At 41.8% G+C, this 20,842-nt stretch overlaps 1 protein-coding gene across 4 annotated transcripts in view; it reads right to left on the bottom strand.

Moving 5' to 3' along the window:
• Positions 1-20,842, bottom strand: part of FCHSD2 (FCH and double SH3 domains 2) — a 441,879-nt gene that overhangs the window by 199,305 nt on the left and 221,732 nt on the right. For all 4 annotated transcript variants that reach the window (XM_069203852.1, XM_069203850.1, XM_069203849.1 and 1 more), the window contains exon 6: positions 2,432-2,565. In XM_069203852.1, coding sequence (XP_069059953.1) covers positions 2,432-2,565 — 134 coding nt within the window. The remainder of the gene's footprint in view (positions 1-2,431; positions 2,566-20,842) is intronic.

Raw genomic sequence — 20,842 nt, 5'->3', positions numbered from 1 at the left:
GCACAATGATCCGAAAACCACCAGCTCGGGCTATGATCTCACCAGCCTCTGTCAGCGATGCTGCACGTCGTTTCTCCAGCCGCGGGCACCGATCTTCCGGTCACATTGCAGGCGAGTGTCAATTTTCAGCTGCGAAACCGCCGGCGCATCGATTTTTCAGCCGCAGATCAGAGTTGCGTCGATCTTTTACATGCACAGCATTCTGTGCGTGGATTTCTCACTCTTAGGCTACCAGCTTCTCCTTTCAGGGTCCCAGGAACTGGATGGGCAGCACTTGGCAAAGTAGGAGTCTCTCCAGAGACTCCAGGTGCTGGCAGAGAGAAGTCTTTGCTGTCCCTGAGACTTCAAACAGGAGGCAAGCTCTAAATCAAGCCCTTGGAGACCTTCACAAGAAGGAAGGCAACACAAAGTCCAGTCTTTGTCCTCTAGCACAGGCAGAAGCAGCAACTGCAGGAGGGCTTCACAAAGCACAGTCACAGGCAGGGCAGCTCTTCTTCCTCAGCTCTTCAGCTGTTCTCCAGGCAGAGGTTCCTCTTGGTCTCCAGAAGTGTTCTAAAGTCTGTGGTTTTGGGTGTCCTTCTTATACCCATTTTCTCCTTTGAAGTAGGCCTACTTCAAAGCAAAGTCTCTCTTGATGGTGAAATCCTGCCTTGCCCAGGCCAGGCCCCAGACACTCACCAGGGGGTTGGAGACTGCATTGTGTGAGGGCAGGCACAGCCCTTTCAAGTGTGAGTGACCACTCCTCGCCTCCCTCCTAGCACAGATGGCTCATCAGGAAATGCAGACTACACCCCAGCTCTCTTTGTGTCACTGTCTAGTGTGAGGTGCAACCATCCCAATTGTCAAACTGACCCAGGCAGGGAATGCACAAATAGGCAGTGTCACAGAAATGGTATAAGCAAGAAAATACTCACTTTCTAAAAGTGCCATTTTCAAACACACAATCTTAAAATCAACTTTACTAAAAGATGTATTTTTTAAATTGTGTGCTCAGAGACCCCAAACTCCACATGTCCATCCACTTCCAACGGGAATCTACACTTTAATCATCTTTAAAGGTAGCCCCCATGTTAACCTATGAGAGGGGCAGGCCTTGCAACAGTGAAAAACGAATTTAGCAGTATTTCACTGTCAGGACATATACATCAAATTACTATATGTCCTACCTTAACCATACAGTGCACCCTGCCCTTGGAGCTACCTAGGGCCTACCTTATGGGTGCCTTACGTGTAAAACAAAGGGAAGGTTTAGGCCTGGCAAGTGGATACACTTGCCAAGTCAAATTTACAGTTAAAACTGCACACACAGACACTGCAGTGGCAGGTCTGAGACATGATTACAGAGCTACTAATGTGGGTGGCACAACCAGTGCTGCAGGCCCACTAGTAGGATTCGATTTACACACCCTGGGCACCTCTAGTGCACTGTACTAGGGACTTACCAGTAAATCAAAGATGCCAACCATGGATGAACCAATTACATACACATTTTGTAAAGGAGCACTTGCACTTTCGCACTGGTTAGCAGTGGTAAAGTGCCCAGAGTAACAAAAACACCAAAAACAGAGTCCAGCACACATCAACAAACTGGGAAACAGAGGCAAAAAGTTAAGGGAGATCACGCCAAGGATGAAAAGTCTAACAGTGGACAAGAGGGAATAAGAGGTTGTGCTGCTAATTGTGTCACACCTATCAGCAAGGTTTGACATTAAAACACTCAGACTAGCCAAGATGACAAAAATATCAAAACACATCTTTAAAAATAAAAATTTGTTCTGATCAAACCACCTCCTGAGTTACACTGGATGGGTAATATTGTCAGAAGTACCGCAGCACCCCGGGGATACACAGAAAACATCATCACAATCTACCTGTGGTCGAGCACACTCCTAAAAGCGCTCCCCACCAGCCCATCCAGTGGAGGATCTGGCTGTACTCTCGGGTTTAAGCACCATTTGGATCACAAAATAACTTACCTAATACCATAAAGCTATTCACAAAGGACATCAAACTTGATCACTGCAAGGTTTCTACTAAAGCAATGCTTTCTTTAAACGGTGTTACAAACAAGATGAATAACTGAATGAATGAACAAATAAAAGATGAATTTAAACGCATCAGATTTGCAAACTAAAACACCTCAGGGTAGAGAAAGTTAAAAGCTCAAGCAATTCCAGAAGCCTGCTAATTTAGAGCATTGGAACCAAGTATAAAATACGCCAGGGCCACAAAACTAGGGTCAGTGATGCTGCATTCGTCAATAACTGAAGTTTATATGAAAGCATGAGAGAAGTCTCCAGAAATTTGGCCCCGACATTTAAGACAGTCAATAACATATTTTGGTTTACAGGTTGGGAATCAGATGTTTACAAAGGGCTTGTGACATTAAAAATAGCACTCAACATAGTACTTTCGAGAACAAGAAACATACTTAGCCTCGATGTCAGCTTTTTCCCGCACCGCGTTAGCCATCTGCTCCGTCTCCAAGTACTTCTTCTTGGCTTTGGCCAAGTCTTTCACTGTGTCGAAAAACTCAGTTTGGATCTTTGTCAAGTTGTCTACACACTAGAAAAAGAAGATTGGAAAGACAGTCATATTTGGAGGTTTCCACACTTTACACACATTGTTAATGTTTGTTTGTCGACCTTAATTCCCCTTCCTGATTGTAACGTCAAGTTGAAGGAAATTAGTAGTGCTTCATTTGCTTTGCAAACATTTCTACCCTACGAATAAGATAGTGAGCGTAAATAACTTGTGGGTTTGGATCATGGGAGGGTCTGGTCACAGGCAGATTTATTTAAGCTCAGTAAATACCTCAGTTTTCATATGCTGTGAGGCCAATACTGCTACATTTCCAAAGGAATGACTTGAATATATGCTGACAATTCTACAACTAAGGAAAGTATTTCACCCTCTCACAAATTTTCCCACTTGTAATTGCTTCAGTTTAAAAACACCAACCATTCCAGTGCAGTAGCTGCCATGCGTGACCCTATTTACACAACATGCAAGTGCTACCTGTCAATCACACATTCTGCCTCGGTAGTGGTCTGTGGTTCAGAATGATGAGTTTGTCGACAGTACAAGCCAAGCCATTCCTCAAACAGTGAGATCAGTTGTAACAACTTGTTCGCAGAAACATGGTACATCCTGTTCCATTCACTAGAGTGTGCCAGACATTTACAACTTGCTGTGCAGCTATCCGAGCATGAACATTTTGGTATTACAGAAAACAAGGTCATTTTCTGTTTATTTCCATGCAATTTCAATATAGCGAAAAGTAGAGATGACAACAGAACCTACATTTAAAGATCCATTGATCATTTTACCCACATTTTTCTACAATATGTCTTTTTTTTCTTCTTTGGCCAGAATGGAAAACAAAATCTTGCTCAATGCACTGCACAGAAAATTAAGACTGGACCCTGCGATCAATGAGAATATCACCTCTATGTGAAAGGTATTTCATGTCAAATTATACCCTTTTAGATCTTAAACTTGAGCAGGGGACACCAGAGAATGGTGCAACAACATGGCCGCCTTCGAGGAGAGGTCTCCTGGCCCAACCGTAGAAGCCATAAAGAACAAAAAAAGTAAAAAATAAAGTTTGCTATCTATTCATGGGCAAATAGACACCTTAACCACGAGAATACATCAATTGAAAGAGCTACTCAACAAATGCTCCTGACTGCTACAAAAGTGAGAATTTACGTAATAGAAGATCCCACCAGAGAATCAGCAGATACCTTTTCCACGTTGTGTATGATATTAAAATGGCAAAGCTGAAAAATGAAGACTTGGAATGGCACTTATGCCTATATCACACTACCACCAACTGAGAGGTGGAGGAAACAACTGCTGTATGGTCCCCCAACAGTACATTGAACCACACAAAGGGCAAGGAAACATCCAGACTCACTAAGGCTTCATTCTTTACTTCAGGGCATGCAGGTATCACTTCCTCAAAGGTGTTTCATGCAACCTTGAAGGTCACACAAGAAAAATCAAATTCCTTTTTGGAAGATGAAGCCTCACACACTTATGTCGTGCTTCATCATCAGCAACCTCTCCCCACCCTAGTAGGGCAATGCCACCAGGGCTGACTCAACCTCCTGAGAGTTTAAATCAAAATGACAATGGAAGTTCTTCTTATATAAGTGGTACTGGTCAGTGGCAGGATCCAGACATATTAAAAATACCTCATGGAACCAAGGCTGTCACATTTAATTACTCAGGACTATAGGTTTTGTTAAAAACAACAGGGGTGGTTTCTGAGAACAGTGACGCACACCATCATCTAGGACAGCATGTTTGTGCCCTAGAAATAGCCTAGCAGGTCTCTGGCGTTCATCAGGGCCACCGGATCCCTAATAAATCATTTATGCTCCTAACCAGATATTCCTAACTAGATGGTTCAGCATAAACTATTATCCTAATCAGTAAATGCAAAGGAGACCTGTCAGGAGGATGAGTCTGCCCTGGTGGCATTGCCCTACCGGGCTGGGGAGAGGTTGGTGATGATGAAGCATGACAACAAGGGTGTGAGGCTTCATCCTTTGAAAAGGAATTTCCTTTTTCTTGCGTAACCTGTCAGAGTTGCCAAAAACACCCTTGAGCAAGTGATACCCACGGACCCTGAAGTAGGGGATGCAGGCTTAGTGAGTTCGGATGTTACCATGGCCTTTGTGTTGGTACTTGTGCTGATATAACATAAGTAACATTGGTGTGTCAGAAACTGAAAATGTCACCAATATGCAAACATTTGTGGAGACCCTGATGGAGTCCCTGTCTGGATAAGGGGCTTTTCTCAGATGTTTATTGTGGATAGGGCACCATAGATGCTTGGCACCTAAATCTCGACCAGGCCAAAAAACTCCACCACCGATAATTGTACTCCTGCTTATCTAGAGAGACAACAAATCACAACCACCAATACAGTGCCTCCTCTAAAGCAATTTATCCTGAATTTATGGCATTGCCACAAGAAGACAGAAGATCATTACTAGAAGTCAAGAAGCTACTGTGCTATAAGTGTATCAAATACATAATGCTACATCCAGTCAACAGAGTTGAGCATGATGAAAAGGGGTATTTTCTTCAGTCAACCAGAATCAACACTGGATTTCATCGAAACATATCCGAAGCCCAGAGGAGGGTATGAGATCTTGTTCCAGACCAGCAGGATCCATTTTTGGGGATCAGTGTACTGTAGTCGCTGGCTGAAGTGACAATAATTAACCGCATATCATGTTTCCTTTAACAGTCATCCCTGCATATTCAGACAAGTTGACTGAGTTCTATATATTCTTATGCATCAGTGTGCTGTCGCTGGATGTTTAGGAGAAACAGCAATTTCAACGGCTTATCATTTTGCCACTTTGAATAGTGTATACCGATTGCTCACTTTGGTCCAAAGTAATGCATGCTTTCGGGCCACTTTTTTATTTTTTCATCACTTTTATTATTTGCTAGATGTTTGGAGTAACAAGATTATCTTCGTTACACAAATAGGAGATGCTAATTATTATGGGTTGGATGCATGCTGTTAGACACCCAGGGCATGGAGTGCACTGCGAAGATGATGGAGGTTGCTGTGATGGTTACTTTTTTGCTTTGATGTGAAGCTGTTCCCTAAACAGTTGGATTTGTGGGGGGAGGGGGGATTTGGGTTGTTGAGGGATTTATTAAACATGTCTCTGTACTTAAATGGCACAGGTAACATAGGCGTAAATGGTATAACATACATTGATTTACGTTTCTGCATTCCTCTGGGTCACATAAGTGCGTGCATATGACATTCACCATAGGGACCACTATATGAATACTTAGCTAGAATATACGTGGATTAACAACCTGATTAGAGCCGGACAAGTACTCGCTTACCATGATTACCGTAACATTGATGTGGATCTACTTCAAAAGACACACATTGCCTTAACACAATCCACATTTGCTTCCACTTGGGGCTATCGCAAGTAATTTTCTTTGTACTCAACATATTCCATTGAGGGTGGAGACACTCATATAAAAACCATGAACTTAATTGTACAGGAATAGATACGGAATTCACGGGGTGGGTTATGATAGTTGTGGGGTGCTTTGGCTAAATGTCGATGGTACTGATAAATATATGGCCCCAATCTTGACGCACTAGAATTTGTCGACTATGTTATGCTTAAGTGGCTCAGATCTGACGACAAGCCTATGTTGTGGGGAGACCTCAATTAAGTACTGATTCTGCAGCAAGATAGAACTACTAACGCTTGCCGACTAACCCTGAAAGTGAACAATATGATGTCCCATATCATGCAACAGTGCAACTTAGTAGATGCATGGAGAACTCTACACCCTGTAGCTATAGAACACACATACTATTGGTTTACTACAGGATACAAGTTCCCATAATGGCTTGCTTCACAAACTTTAATGGCAAAGGTTCTAGAGGTAACTATTTAATCTAGACCCTTAACAGACGACTCCCCAGTGGTTCTTTCAGTGGATAGCCCTCTACCTCTGCAGAGGGTTAAATATAGGAAATTACATCTGGTATCCTGTGTCTGATGAATAAATACTGTAGGAAGCATTAAAAGCACACATACGGGGCACTGAATTTCCAAAAAGGTGAGTATTCGCAGATCCCTGAGTTTGCAGCAAGGTTGGTTTGGAGAGGGAGCTTAAGTGTCTTGACAGAGACTGAGTCAAGCAAAGATAAAGCCTTCCTGCTTAAGTTACAGGACACACTGAATGAGTTCTGGGAGTCGCAGGCCTGCAAGGGACTGTCTAAATTATATTTAGGCAGGAACACCCGAGCCAGAGCATTTTCTGAAGGCGATTGTTTAGGTACAATGTTGTATGGGCTATAATGATAATGTGCGCTTACTGAGCAATTCTATAGGCGATGGCTCAATACAACACTCCCGTCTGATATTTTACATACCTCCAGGCAACATTACGTTGGACTGTATGTGTCATAGTCGACTTAATCCATCTGTGAAACGGCAAGACCTTTTTTTAAATTATGTTAGCCTTGCCTGGACTTAAGGAGAAATTTGTGAGCTTCTCAAAAAGTGCGACAGCTGGTCTTGCTAACAAGAAAGCCCTGGGAGGTGATGGCCTTCCAGTAGAATTTTAAAAAGAGTTCTCTGGTGTTCTGACTCCCAGGCAGCTGGACGTATATTCCACAGCTGCTGCTAAAGGTAGACTGCCTTCGTCGATGTTGTAGGCCATAATCACTATAATCCCAAAACCAGGCAGCTATCCAACTCGTGCTAAAATTCTAGAATCGAGACTACAGTCTCTATTGGTACTTCTGGAAAAATCCAGGTTTTTACCCAGAGGTGAACACCCTTTAACTTGTGCACATTAATAGCCATTCTCCATAGGATAGACCAAAGTTTACCCGTCTGGACCAGCCTACTTGATGCTACAAAGGATTCTGATGGCCTGGAGTGACCAGTCATGTAGGAGGTGCTCAGTCATAGAGCCTGGGTAAGTATTTTTCGTAAATTAATAAACTTATTGTATACGGATCCCTTGATTTGTGTAAAAGTGAATAAACCCCATTGGAGAGGCGCCCACCAGGGCTGCCTCTTGTCTCCTTTGATTTCTGCTTTGCCAATTGACCCTCTGGTGCGTCTGCTCAAAAAGTGTCACTCCGAGCAAGGTCTCCACATTAGAGGGAGCCCTATTTTGCTATCCCTCTATGACGACAACATTGTGTTTTATGTCCAACACCATGAGACTATTGAGGCCCTACTATTAGTGATGTAATTACATTTGCAAGATATTCTGGCTTACAAATTAACAGCAACAAGTCGGAATTATTCAAACATAAGGACAGCACTTTCTTCGATGAAGAGCTGATCAGATGCATGGGGGTGTATATATACATATATATCCACACTTGCCTCTAATGATATATCAGAGGAACAGCACGCCAGAGCGTGTATTCTTGAATTTTATTCTGCAAGCACAACAGGAACGCGCTTCAGCATAACCGGCTTCATCGGCAGAGAATACATGCTCTGGAGTGCTGTTCCTCTGATTTATCATTAGAGGCATGTGTCGATTGTAGAACGTGGGGCCGCTCGTTCAAGAACAGCACCACCGGCCATTTGGTGTGGAGTGACCACGCCGACATCAGTGTTTATATATCTATATCTATATCCAGGACTGTGGCGGCGTTGTTGAGGCAGAACTTTAGGACAGCCTTGAACAAGCTTAAAAAGCAAATGTAATGCTGGTTATTGCTTCATCAGTTGTTGTTAGGGCCGATCGTGCTCATCAAGATAGTAATACTACCAAACTTTTTGTTTGTGTTCAACAATATCCCTATCCGCATACCAAGCAATACTTTCATCAGCTTAGACATGTAAGACCGATACGGAGGAGTAAACAGCCATGTACCATATAGGAGGTTTTGGTGCTACCAATGGTAAGGGGCGGGGGTCTGTCAGCGCCACCCCACTTCTATGTTAGCTATTCACACAAGCATATTATGTTAAATACTAGTTTGGTGCACAGATCCTATTAACATATTTGATGTAGAATGAAATTATCTGAACCCCCCACTTGTTATCAGTCGTTTATTATAAGTCAACTGTTCAAAGAGACGATATATGTGATTGGAATAACTAATTAGACTGGTGGGAAATAGCGAGAGAGGCCGGAAACAGCGTACACGAATCACCCCCATTGAATATAACATGTAACCTGCTTCTTCCATCCACTCTTAAAAAAATGTCTGAAAATGTATTAAAATTAATGGGCATCTACATTCTTGGGTGTTCTCTTCACGGATGGGGCTTTCATGCACCTGCAAGTGTACAAGACCAAGGGTGGTAACACTGCATTGGCGGTACTGCTATCCAGATGAATCAAATGAAGAGTATGCAGAGGAGATTGAGAAGGAATAAAGACAAGAAAGGGTTAAAGCATCACATGGAAGGGGGCGTTTGGAGATTAATGGAATAGGAAGTATCAAGAGAGGGTGGAGTTATGAAATACATTTAGAAAAGGTGTTATTCTTTCGGCAGACATTAAAGTGAAGCCACAGTTCTGTCAACATACTAGGGTGTATTCTTAATTGCTCTTCTGAAAAGGAATTTGACACATCTAGCCAAGAGTCTGCAGAAGTTGGACCACATGCCAAGACTGCGATGTACACACAAGGCCTTCTGTTTCAAGGCCACATTATATTAAAACTCAGCTGCATTCAGTTAAAGGCACCAGAAATGGCAGCCCTGGTTATTTGGGTGTGAAAATAGCCACCTTAAGTGGATAGTACAATCAAAATCAAAACCCATAACACTGCCAGAGAGACTGAAGACAAAGTCCTACAATAGAGAGATAAAAACAGAAGGAAGGCTGTCTCCATCTAAGCACCCGGGATCTGGAAAAGCATCTCACCGACATCAGAGCTGTCCCATACCACCCAAAATTCAGGAAGGAACTGAAGACCCACATGTTCAGAGATCAGTACATCCCCACACAAAGGGGGCGGTCTACCTCACTGTAAACAAGTGTGAATCATACCTCAGCCTTTGCGCCCCGCGTACTGTCCTCTGTTGCTTCTTAGTAGCCCTCTACAAGCACTACTAAATACAAACAGCTTTATTTCACCTCCAGAAACACGTGGCTTTCTGTTGTGGCTTTACAATCCACAGACCTATCTTTGTTGGACTACAACCCTCAAAAACACACGAGGATCAGAAAAAAGTGAAACTTTAACCCGACAAGCAAATATAACATTTATTATTTCCTAAAGTGTGCATTCCCAACAGGATGCATCAGATACACTATATAATTAAGAAAAGAAACAAGCAAGCTTCGGAAAACACTTTAGGGATCAAATCCACAGAGGGTCAATTATTTCAGTACCGGTGGATGAAAAGCTAGGACATTCTCTACTGGAGCGAGAAGGAATTCGGAAAAAATACACACAGATGGAACCACATCTTACACAAATTATAATACCAGTTTGGGTTAAAAAATCATGAGAAAGAAAGCAACATCTTACAAAGAATAACAAAGATAAATCAACTCATGAATATAATATGTTAGAAAATTACGATTATTAATCATGCTTTATGGCACCATCTGCCTGCAATGGAAGATAGGAGGATCCCCTGTGTTGTCTAGAGAAACTGTTTTAGGCTACGATGAACAAAACAACGCAAATGGTCATGAACAATTAATCTCACAGAGTGTTGCAGAATAATGACCAAAAATCATGTTTGTTTTGAAAAAAAACCAGAAATCCTTTATCTACCCACTGGCCCCCATTTCTACTGATTTGTGATAAGTGTGGACAATGACATCAAGTCTCTAGTTCATCTTCTCGACTTCTGTAAAGGAAATGGAGCAAATACACCTCTGTAAGTCAATAAGATAAAGTTGTGATCATACAGTTTTTAAAGGTTGCCCCTTAGAGAGAGAACTTAAGTCCTTTTTCAGAAGCATGGCACACACTGAATCCAGTATGGTAACTGTATCAAATATAATGTTATAACCTCTAATACCGACAATGTTCTTTAATAGTGAAAATCACATTTTCAAAACGCAGCTAGGTTCCCAGTTGGGGATTTGCCATATTAATCCAATGATACATGATCTAACAATTTTAGGGTGCGAGTGACTTAATAGAGCGGTATCTGAATGTGTGTTATAGTGGTGTCGAAATTTTAAGTTAGCCAACAGAATTGTGCAAAACTGAGGCTTTTGCAAGCTCACAAAATTCTAAAGCTTGTCAATTTAACACAACTTCTACTTCGAATAGTTTTTTTTTTTTTGCTCTCTGAACCTTTTTTTTTAAAGTGATTTTCAACCTATTTGTTTACACATTCTCCAAATCCGTAAAACTTGTGAAACTGTCATTTCACACATTCTTAGTGTTAAATATAGATAGCTGCGCAGATTTTCACAAAAAGTTAAAAATGTAGTAATGTGCTATGCAATATTCGATGCCTTAATCCCAAAGTGGCACCCACAGATTGTCTAGCTGAACAACACAGCTGTCCCCAATTTACCAACCAGGGCCGTTATGGTCACATCTAGGTCTGGGCTTTGAAGTCATGAATAAAAGGTGGTTCTCAGATTACTTGAAGAGGATTAAAGTTACCATCCATGCAAAGGAAGGAAATGTAAATGGGGCCCTAGCGTAATAGTGAAAAAATTATGTCACTGGATGAGCTGCAGTGCTTTAGTAGTTAGATGATGCTTGAAAAGTTGCCTTGTGTGGACATTTTTCTGCAACGACGACAACTCCCCTATCCTGAGCAGGACGAAGCATCTGAACCCGATTGCCAAAATGAGCATGTAAATATTCCAGGTACGTTCTGGGCCATCATCACATGTCATACAGACTCCACCTTGTGGTCAATGTCTCACAAACAATTCCTCATATGTTTTTCTAAGCCAAACGACTAAAAAACTAAATAATGCACATGATGTGAATCTGGAAGAGCTTCAAGCTACAAACTCCTAATATACTGAAACAAGGCAAAATGTGTGTAAGGACAAAGGTGGTGGCCACAGACTGAATCTGAACTTCTACTGATTTAGTGATTTAGATTATACACCTCAAACTGACCCTTAAAACGTCTACAGAATGATATTTCCAAGGACATTTTTACTTACATTCTAAACATTTGATTGGAGACTCCAGATACTTCAGAGCCATTGTACACTTTTCACTACCCTTATGATGTATATATATTTTATGAAATGCACAGGACTACATATAGATCCGGGCCGAAAAGGACAAGTCACTGCAAAAAGCATTTGAACCGTAGCAAGAGAAAAGAAGACCAAAGATGGTGACTGAAGTTTGCTATACTAGCTACATGTTACACCATGTGCATAGTGGACACACTATAAGGTAACAAGCTTTCTTGGAGTAACCACTAACAACTACTTATGGCGTAAGTGTCCAGACTTTTTTCACCAAATGTTTTAATAGTGTGTCCGAATTCTTGTACGATTGTCAGAATAATTCCCCTAAACTGGCCGGCCATAAAATCCCAACTCTGTTCTTTCCAAATTACAGATTATTAATTTCAAAGACCCCCACGGGTGTTCAAATATTGCTTGATCGGTTTGACAGCTTTTGTAAAGTCTGTGGCCTGGAAATCATTCCAGGCACAACAAAATTTAAGACCTTTAACCCACATAGAGTTTTCAGGGGAAATTGAGACCTTGGGGGACATAAAGAGAGAAAGGGTGAAAGATTTTGATTATTTGGAATAAGGTTGGCAAACTCAAAGTCCCAGTCCAACCAAATGACTGAGAGCAGTATGACTCTGCAACACAGAGCTTAAGTCACTTTGATGTTGTATAAATCTTGTACTGTTCAACATTTTTCACCCATGATGGAGATATATAAAACTAAAGGGATTAGGGCAGCGCCCTGTGGTGCTGAGGTTTGGGGCTACTGTAATTTGATCAGTTTAGTAAAAATTGAAAATAAATGTGTCAGGTCTTTGTTTAACATGACTCAAAGTGCCCCAACTACCCCTTTGAGGCAGGACCTGGCCTGGGGAGATATTGCCCATGATGCTAACTTAAAACAACTCTTAAATATATCACTACCGTCATGTACCCAACTGGAACCTTATAGGAATTCCCTTCAGGAGTTAACAAGATAGGTTACAGATTGTAGGTTATGATGGTTTAGACATGTCAAGTCCTGGTTCTATTCACTTGGCCCCTCTGAGATCTGGGACAAGTTGGATTCTATATCTAAATATATGATACCTTCAGTGAAGAACAAATATTGGCTGAAAAATTGTTCCAGGAGACTAAATCATAAGGTTTGGCTGGAAAGCTCTTGGACACTAAAATAATCTGTGAGTTTGAGCCAATGAAAGATAGAACAGAGCTGGCAGAAACCACATCTTTGTACATGAAATGTAGGATAGTAATTCTTCCAGTTAATTGCTTTTGCTGCTGTAAATGGTGTACTAGGCCAACAATGACAGATAAATGTACAGCTTGTAAGATCTGTCTCTGCTGAATCAGAGGCTCATTTGTTGTTTTTGGTACATGTTACTACCAAATCAGGAGGAAATGTTCTGCTCCCATCTGCAGGAGATTGAATTTAAGAAATAATCAAACAGCCCTAAGGCTGCGACTGAATACCAATGAACTGATTATTTTCTCTGTGTCCAACTGTTTATATTCAGCCTGAAGTTTAAGGCACTAATTTAAAGGAGCAACAGAGAAGTATCTTTTGTGGTTATCTGCAGATCTCTTTTTATCAATTACACCAGATGAGTTTAGTATTTAACATAAGTATGTAGTCTAGCCTTCTTGGTATTTTAGTGTGTACCTGTATCTAAGATTTTAACTGTATGCAACTCAACTGACTTTTATGAAATTATTTTTGGATTGATTGTAAGATTGGTGACGGACTTCCTCTGAAATTAACAAAATACTTAAATAATAAAGGCTAAGAAAGTTTTCTATTGTATATGAAAGAACTATGTATATAGCAATATAACTTGTTGTGAAGCATCTGGGGGGCCCTTTTTCACCACTGGTTAACATGCATCACAGTAGAGTTTTTGACTTGAAATGCCCGCAGCAGTGAAACCCTAGTTCAGCATCAGTCCAGTCATAAAAGCTTAAGTGCCTGAAACCCACAACATAAGAAATAATTTATTCTGCTTTAACCATCTTAAACAGTTGGACTTCACCGCCATGACAACTGTTATTCATCTGGGTCACCAGTGGATTCATGCCTAGCACGTAGTCAAGGACATTTTGCTCAAAAGCTCTGTGCTTATTCCAGCCAGGGCCAGAATCAATAATTTTGTTGCAACAGGAACCTTACCAAGTGAACTCAAACGGGCACTAATCAATCCTATTGTAAATAAGCCCTGTCAAAGCCAAGGGAATCACCTTTATGATGTGAGCAACAAGATATTGGCTCCTTTGTAAAGCATTATTGAAAAAAGTAAAATAAAGAAAAATCCAAATACTAGAAGAAAAGTAAACAGCTTAAGGTATCTAGAAACACTAAATTCAATATTTCCATGTTTATCAACAATAAGGCTTATTTTTCAAGTGGGTTTCAAGCAGTTACCTCTGTACAGAGTTTTAAAAAGTCTGTTCCACATGATTCAGCTAAACATTCACACAGAAGACTAGTTAAAAGAGAAACAAATATAACAGCTGTGTGAAACAGTGACATTAAAACAGTGACAACTTAAAAAAATAAATAACACAATAACTCCCTTTTCAAACCCAAATTCCCAGACTCAGACACATATACAATTCTGGCCATACTGACTCATGGCCTCTGATATCCGGATTATCTTTGTTCCTGTGACAAGAAATGTTTAAATTTTCCCAAAGCCAACTTTATTTATGAAACTAGAACCCTACTGCCAGGCTTTCAAAGGTTCTTAAATGTGACACGTACAGGGCAATAATCCCACCCCCTTAAAATCTAATGACAAAACTAATAAGCCAATACAAAATCCAACTAAACCTTAAACTAGTGATAAAAAGCATTTCAATGACCAATTAATTACCAAAGAACTTCAATGCCCCTGTGCAAAAAAAACAAAAAAACATTTGCAATGCAACGGGTCTCGCGTTTGCTCGAGTTAGAGCAATTAGCGTTGTAAATTCCTAACTGGACTTTTCTTGCCACTTAAATTGAAAATGAAAAGTAAAACAGTTGGCATAAGAGAGCTGATTTAAAGGGCCATGGCTGCCATGAGCGCGAAGGGGAGACACAAAAAGAAACATAAGTTAGCTTGCAGTCAATCGTGTCGGCAATTGTGCAATTATCCATGTGGCAAGGGAAGTCTGCAAGGCGGTCACAAAACCGCCCCAAGGAGGGACAAACGTAAAGCATTTACCAATGATAACAAAGAATTTTTGAAAGTCAAGACCAGGAAAGAGTGAGGGTGATGGGCGTGTGGTGGGGGCGGTTAAAGGCCCACAATACTTACAACAGGTCAAAGTGCTCGTGCGCTCGTCCTAAAAACAAGGAAGTTTATGCACGAACAGGGCCACCATTCCTCTTTGGCACCTCCGTATGTGAAAGTCGTCCTAAGTTCAGTCTTACTCAGGGTGCAAGATTTAGTATTTAATTGTCACACTTTTTTGCTTTGTACAAACCCTGGGGAATACTTTCCATAATGGCTTCATTCCCTCCAAGGAGTGATACTGTGTAAACTTGTTGGAAATCCATGCACCGAAGGGCTTAATTAGGACAGTATTTGTTGGCTCCCTCCATCACTGGTATTATCTCAGATGGCAGTCACACAAGAACTTCACAGATATGTGTCTATTTTTGTCTGCTCCAGTCCCTGGTTGATCACACTTTCAAATGAGCTTTCCTCAATTTTCAGCTGTTCCAGGCCTCCCCCTTTTGGTTTCTTCTTTCTCTTCTTCAGTTATACTTTCCCTAACTCCTTCACTTCTTTGTTCCTCTTTTGCTTCTCTCCTTTATCCCCTGTTTCTGTTCCTTCTCTCCTTGTCAATTCATTCCTGTTTCTCCTTTTTGTTCCTTCCTTTCTCTCCTTTAATTCCTTTTCCGCATTCCATCTTCTCTTCCTCGCCCTCCCTCTCTTCCTTTTCTCGCTGTTCCTTCCTTTCTTTCCTTGTCTCCTTAGTTCCATTTTTGCTTTCCCCCTCTTCTTTTTTTTGAGAGAGCTTACTTTTTTAAAGGAATCTCTTCATTCATTCATTTGTGGTATATGGTGCTGGCTGCAGAGATGTCTTTACATGTGGAGCGCTATGATGTCTTCATGCACCTCCCCTTACTCTTGTATCATTATGTTAGGGCCAGTTCTGGACATTCACCAGTGGACTTTAGAGTACTTAACCAAACAATCTCAGTCTTTCCACTTGTAAGCTCTCATAACAGGAGAAGCGGACATCCACCGTCCTGCAGGACGACAAACCCCAGTGGTATACTCTAGTCTCAGAAGTGATCCATTGTGAGAAAACAGGGCTGATTGCAGAGGCCCCCTAATTTTTTGCACCTATTTTCCACTTTCTGCTGGTGTTTTCCTGACTCTGATGGTGCCCTGGGTACTGCTAACCAGTCCCAGGGCCTGTGCTCTGTGTAAAATCAATATGCAAAGTAGGCTAATTATAATTGGCTAAGTCAATGTACCTATAAGTCCCTAGTATAATATGGTAGGGCATGTAGGTTTAGAGACCACAGCATAGATAGAGCACCCATAGGTGCACTGCTGAGGTGCCTAGTGTCATTTTAAAGGCAGGCCTGCCTTGCTGGCTGCTTTTAATTTAAAGTTATATGCAAATTCGACTTTGGAATTAAAACTAGTCTCAAAGTCTTAAACAACCTTATTTTTACATATAAGTCATCCCTAAGGTGTGCCCTATGTGCCCCTAGGGCTGGGTGCCATGTAACTATAAGCAGGGACCTTATAAAAGTAGTTTTATAAGCCCTGGTGAGGTATAAACAGTCAAATTCGTTTTCTCCTCATTGCAGTGAAAGGCCTTCATAGGCTAGAAGAGGGAGACTTTATTTTAATTTTAAAAGTCCCTTTAAGTAATGGATACCAAGAGTTTGGTATCAAATTAATTGTTATAATAAATCCTACAACTTCAAGTTGTTGGATTTAATAAACTTGTTCAGGTAAAGAATTTTAAACTTTACCTGAAAAGTTGCCAATTTCAGCCCTGCATTGTTTTTGCTGCCGTGGCCAGCCTCTGGAAGCCTGGCCAGGCTGCCTTGAGGTGTGAAGTGTCCTGGCTTCACACAAAAAGATGTGCCTGTGGGAGGGAATCTCCCCTCAGCAGATGGTGAGGCAGGAAGGGGGAGGGCTGCCAAACTGGTCACCAAAGGCAGAGAATGACATTTGGAGCACCCCAGCAACACCCCCACATCCTGCAACCCCAGACAACTAGATGCCCCCTTGATTAGATTAGGAGAGGGCACGAGAGGGGTGTGTTTATGATTTTTAGCCACACCGGTGGGTGGGCTCAGCCAGATGTAACCTCCAAAAATCAGATTCAGCAAAGATGGATTTTTGAAGAATGTTGCCTCCTGGGATTGATTTTTGCCACATTTTCCAGGAAGTGGTCATCACAGGGGGAAGGACCCTGCACCTGATTGGAGAATCAGGACCCCCCTGTTTTTCACCCAGGAGCAAGGATAAAACTGGCAGACCTGCACCCACACCTTAGTTCCCTACCACATCCAACAAGGAAGAACCAAAGGAGAAGGACTGCCCTTCTGGACCCCTGGCCTGCACCTGGAACCTGCACTCAGAAGGACTGCACCAGTTGCACACTTGGGCTTCTCCACAAGAAGGACTTTGCCTGGCTTCACCTGGTTCAAGGAGGGACTCCCTGTTTGCTACAGGTGAAAAATTGCTAACCAGAGACCCCTGCACCAACTCCAGAAGAAAGCAACCAGCTGACCACTGCCCAGAGGCCAAAAAGGAGTTTGCGTCAGGGGCATTCTGGGAGTTGTAGTCCGCACCCCCATGGATCATCTCAGAGCATCTGGACCCTTGGGGTGAGCTGTGGACCCCAAATGAACCTTAAAAGAACATCTGGGAGAAGCCCCAGAAGTTTGGAGAACTTTTGAAGGAAAGCTCCATAGAGGGACCGACTCGCCACAGCAACTCTAGCCGGCTTGCCTCACCCACGACCCTGCCTGATTTGCAGGTTCGTCCCCATAAAGAAAATCTCCAAAAAAGAGACTAAGTCCGAAGGTAAAAAGTTGACCGGGACCTCCCAGCCAGCGTATCAGAGGAGGGCTCCAGGGACGTTGGATCAAGATCCAGGTTTACCCCGGTCGGAGGATTTTCACCTCGAAAAAACGACTAAATCCGAAGGTAAAAATCTCCACCAAGGATTCCCGTGACGCGTATCCGGAGAAGGGCTCCAGGAGGTCGGATTGGACTGGCAGGTTCGCCCTGCTGAAGAAAATCTTCAGAAAAGAGACTAAGTGCGAAGGTAAACGTTTAACCGAGTCCTCCCGCAGCCTGTAGCCGAGCAGGGCTCCATCGCGGTCGGCCTCAAACTTTGACTTTGCCCCGGTCAAGGTGCAACCAGATGACCCGATTGGCGCTTTTTGTTTCTAGGCGCTAAAAAAACAATAATTCTTTAAAAATGCTTATCTCCGGTTCCTCTTATCTGATTTTATTCATTTTTGTGTCATTTTAAAGATAAAAATATAACCTATTCTTATAAATTGTTTTGGGATTTTTAAACTGTTTTCTGTGTTTTATTTAATTACTGTTTTGTGATATTTGAATGCTTTACACTCTGTCTCCTAAGTTAAGCCTTGACGTTCGTTGCCAAGCTACCAAGGGATGAGCTGGGTTTAATTTACTGAGACCTAACTGGCCCTAAGTGGAGGTTAGTGGCCTATTGCTAAGTGTAGGTACCTACCTGCTCTTACCAATAACCCATTTTCCAACATCCATAAAGAAGAGCAAAAGGACAAAACTGGTCCTTGGGGATCACACAGATAAATATTTCCTGGGACAAAAGTGGTCCTTGGGGACCCCACAGGACCCAATACAGCTCTCCTGCCATTAAGGGTGTATACCGACTGTATCAACACTGGGTCCTTGAAGCGGGTGTTTTAAAGTTGTTTGGCCTTTTTTGTGCTGGTATTTTATCCCTATTTTAGGATGTGTTTCATAGATTAGAAATGTCTCATTATTGAAAGGCTAGAGACTCCTAATTTATACACTGGTATTATTTTTGAACATGCTGGTAACTTTATAAAGCAAACATTTCAGTTGGTGATGATTACAGAACAACGCTTTCACTGGTCTTTAAGGAAAAAACTAAATAAATGTTATTTAAGTGCTCACACACATGCAAGTTAAGGTTTTACTGCATAGACACAAACTGTGTGTAGACCAGCCTTCCACAACTCGCTCTGCCATCTTGTCCTAGTGCTTAGATGCTGAAGTGTGGCAGCCCAATGTTATATTCATAAATTAATCCTACTGATACTGAATTCTCAGAATGGTCACATAGACCAACAATAGATTTCACCCACCAAGATAAACGTGCTTGCCCCACATTAATCATGAAATAAATGTTGCCCAATTTAGTTGCCCAATTTATTTATTGGGCAACTAAAGGGTAGCCAGGGGTGGCCCTTGAAAGACACATCAGCAGGAAAATGTTAGAACATTGAACAATAACAGAAAGCAGGTCTCTGAAGCACTAGGGTTCACTGTGTTTTTGCTTGTGTCATGCACAGAGAAGCACCACTTAACACAGCCTGTCTCATGAAGCTCGGCCTGGAAACAAACCACACCAACCAACTATGCAGCTACAACGATAAGGACAAAATAAGGGCAAAGCTGGGAACTTAGGATACATTCTCAGGCACCAGTGGTCTGGTGAAGACAGCTGGGGCATGCAGGGGTAAATGAGTCGGGAAAGACCTAAAGAAGGGGGAGTGGCAGAATGAGAGAGAGTCTGCCTGTCTGTTCCACTGGCACAGCCAATTGGCAGTCATCCAGCAGTACCACACTAAGATGTGAAGACAGCAAAATCTAAAGAGCCAAATCTAGTCCTGGCAGGAGTACCGGCATGTCCACCAGGACACCTGTATCGTATGCTGCCAATTAATTCAAACGCCTGCCTGTAAAAAAACACGTAGGTCCCTTTCTCTTCTACTACTGGTCCGACCACAAACACAACAGAAAAGTTACAGCAATGGGTTCACTGTGAAACCATTATATAATTAATGTACACATTGCAAGATGTCACCATCATTGTATCAAAATTTGACCCTGTAAGTTAACTCAATTTTAGATTTTTTTTTTGCCATTAGGTATTGAGGTGTATCAAAACAGCTCCCAAGAAATGCAAGAATAGTCCCCGCTACCCAATGTATGAACTGAACAAATTAGAAACTTACAAATCACAAAATAACACCCAGAGGTATCTTGTAACAGAAGACAGACGTAAAAAGTAACTGAACAGAAAGGCCTTATGAACCTTCTTAAAGGGTCTGTGTTTGTCAATTAGGCTTATATGAAAAGGAAGCCTGTTCCAAATAGAAGACTTAAAGGCAGAGAAAGAATGACCACTACAGGAAGCTCGCGAGAATCGGGGCACAGCAAATAAAAGTGAAAATGTTGATCAGAGAGAACCACTGGAGATATATCTAATTAATGTTTCGAACAATTTCAGGGCCACATCTAATAACAGACAAACGAAGGACTTTAAAGTGGATCTATCGAATAACAGGCAGTTACTGGAGTTTCTTGCTTGCCTATTAAACTTCCTGAGGTTGTGTACTAGGTGTACCGCCATATTCTGAGCATGTTCTAACTTTGGAAGAGAGCGTGACGAAAGATCAAAGTGAAATGCATATTCGTACACAAGCCCAGGGATAATTCCTGCATTCCCTGCAGGAGCTCTCACGAGAGTGGATGAATGGATGAATTCCACAACAGTCTTATTTGATGACTAGATACATGTCTGGATATATTAAGATCTTTACCAAAGAAGAAGCAAAGACTTTTTACAGTATCAATAGGGGTAGCAACTTCACTGATGCTCGTGTGCAAGACTGATGTCCCTAGTGACAACTTACCCAAGCGTAAGACTCCCACTTTAGAGGCATTAAGCATTTGGAATATTCCATTCCTTCAACATACAATGGCGGTAAGAGACACACAGAGTATCATGGATTTCAGAGGGCAGGCTTGTCAAATCTAAAAATACATTTGTTATCCACATGCACATTGAAAATGTTAGCAAGAAGGCACATAAAATGTCCTTCATCAAAGCATGTCTGGCCTCCTGCAAGAATGTATTTCATGCATCAAGCAGCTCTATGCCAAACCACAGTCAGTAATATCAGCAAATATAA

Source organism: Pleurodeles waltl, chromosome 8 (assembly GCF_031143425.1).
Source record: "Pleurodeles waltl isolate 20211129_DDA chromosome 8, aPleWal1.hap1.20221129, whole genome shotgun sequence".
Taxonomy (NCBI): Eukaryota; Metazoa; Chordata; class Amphibia; order Caudata; family Salamandridae; genus Pleurodeles; species Pleurodeles waltl.
The sequence above is the reverse complement of the archived record's forward strand: the minus strand, read 5'-3'. Positions and strand labels throughout refer to the sequence as shown.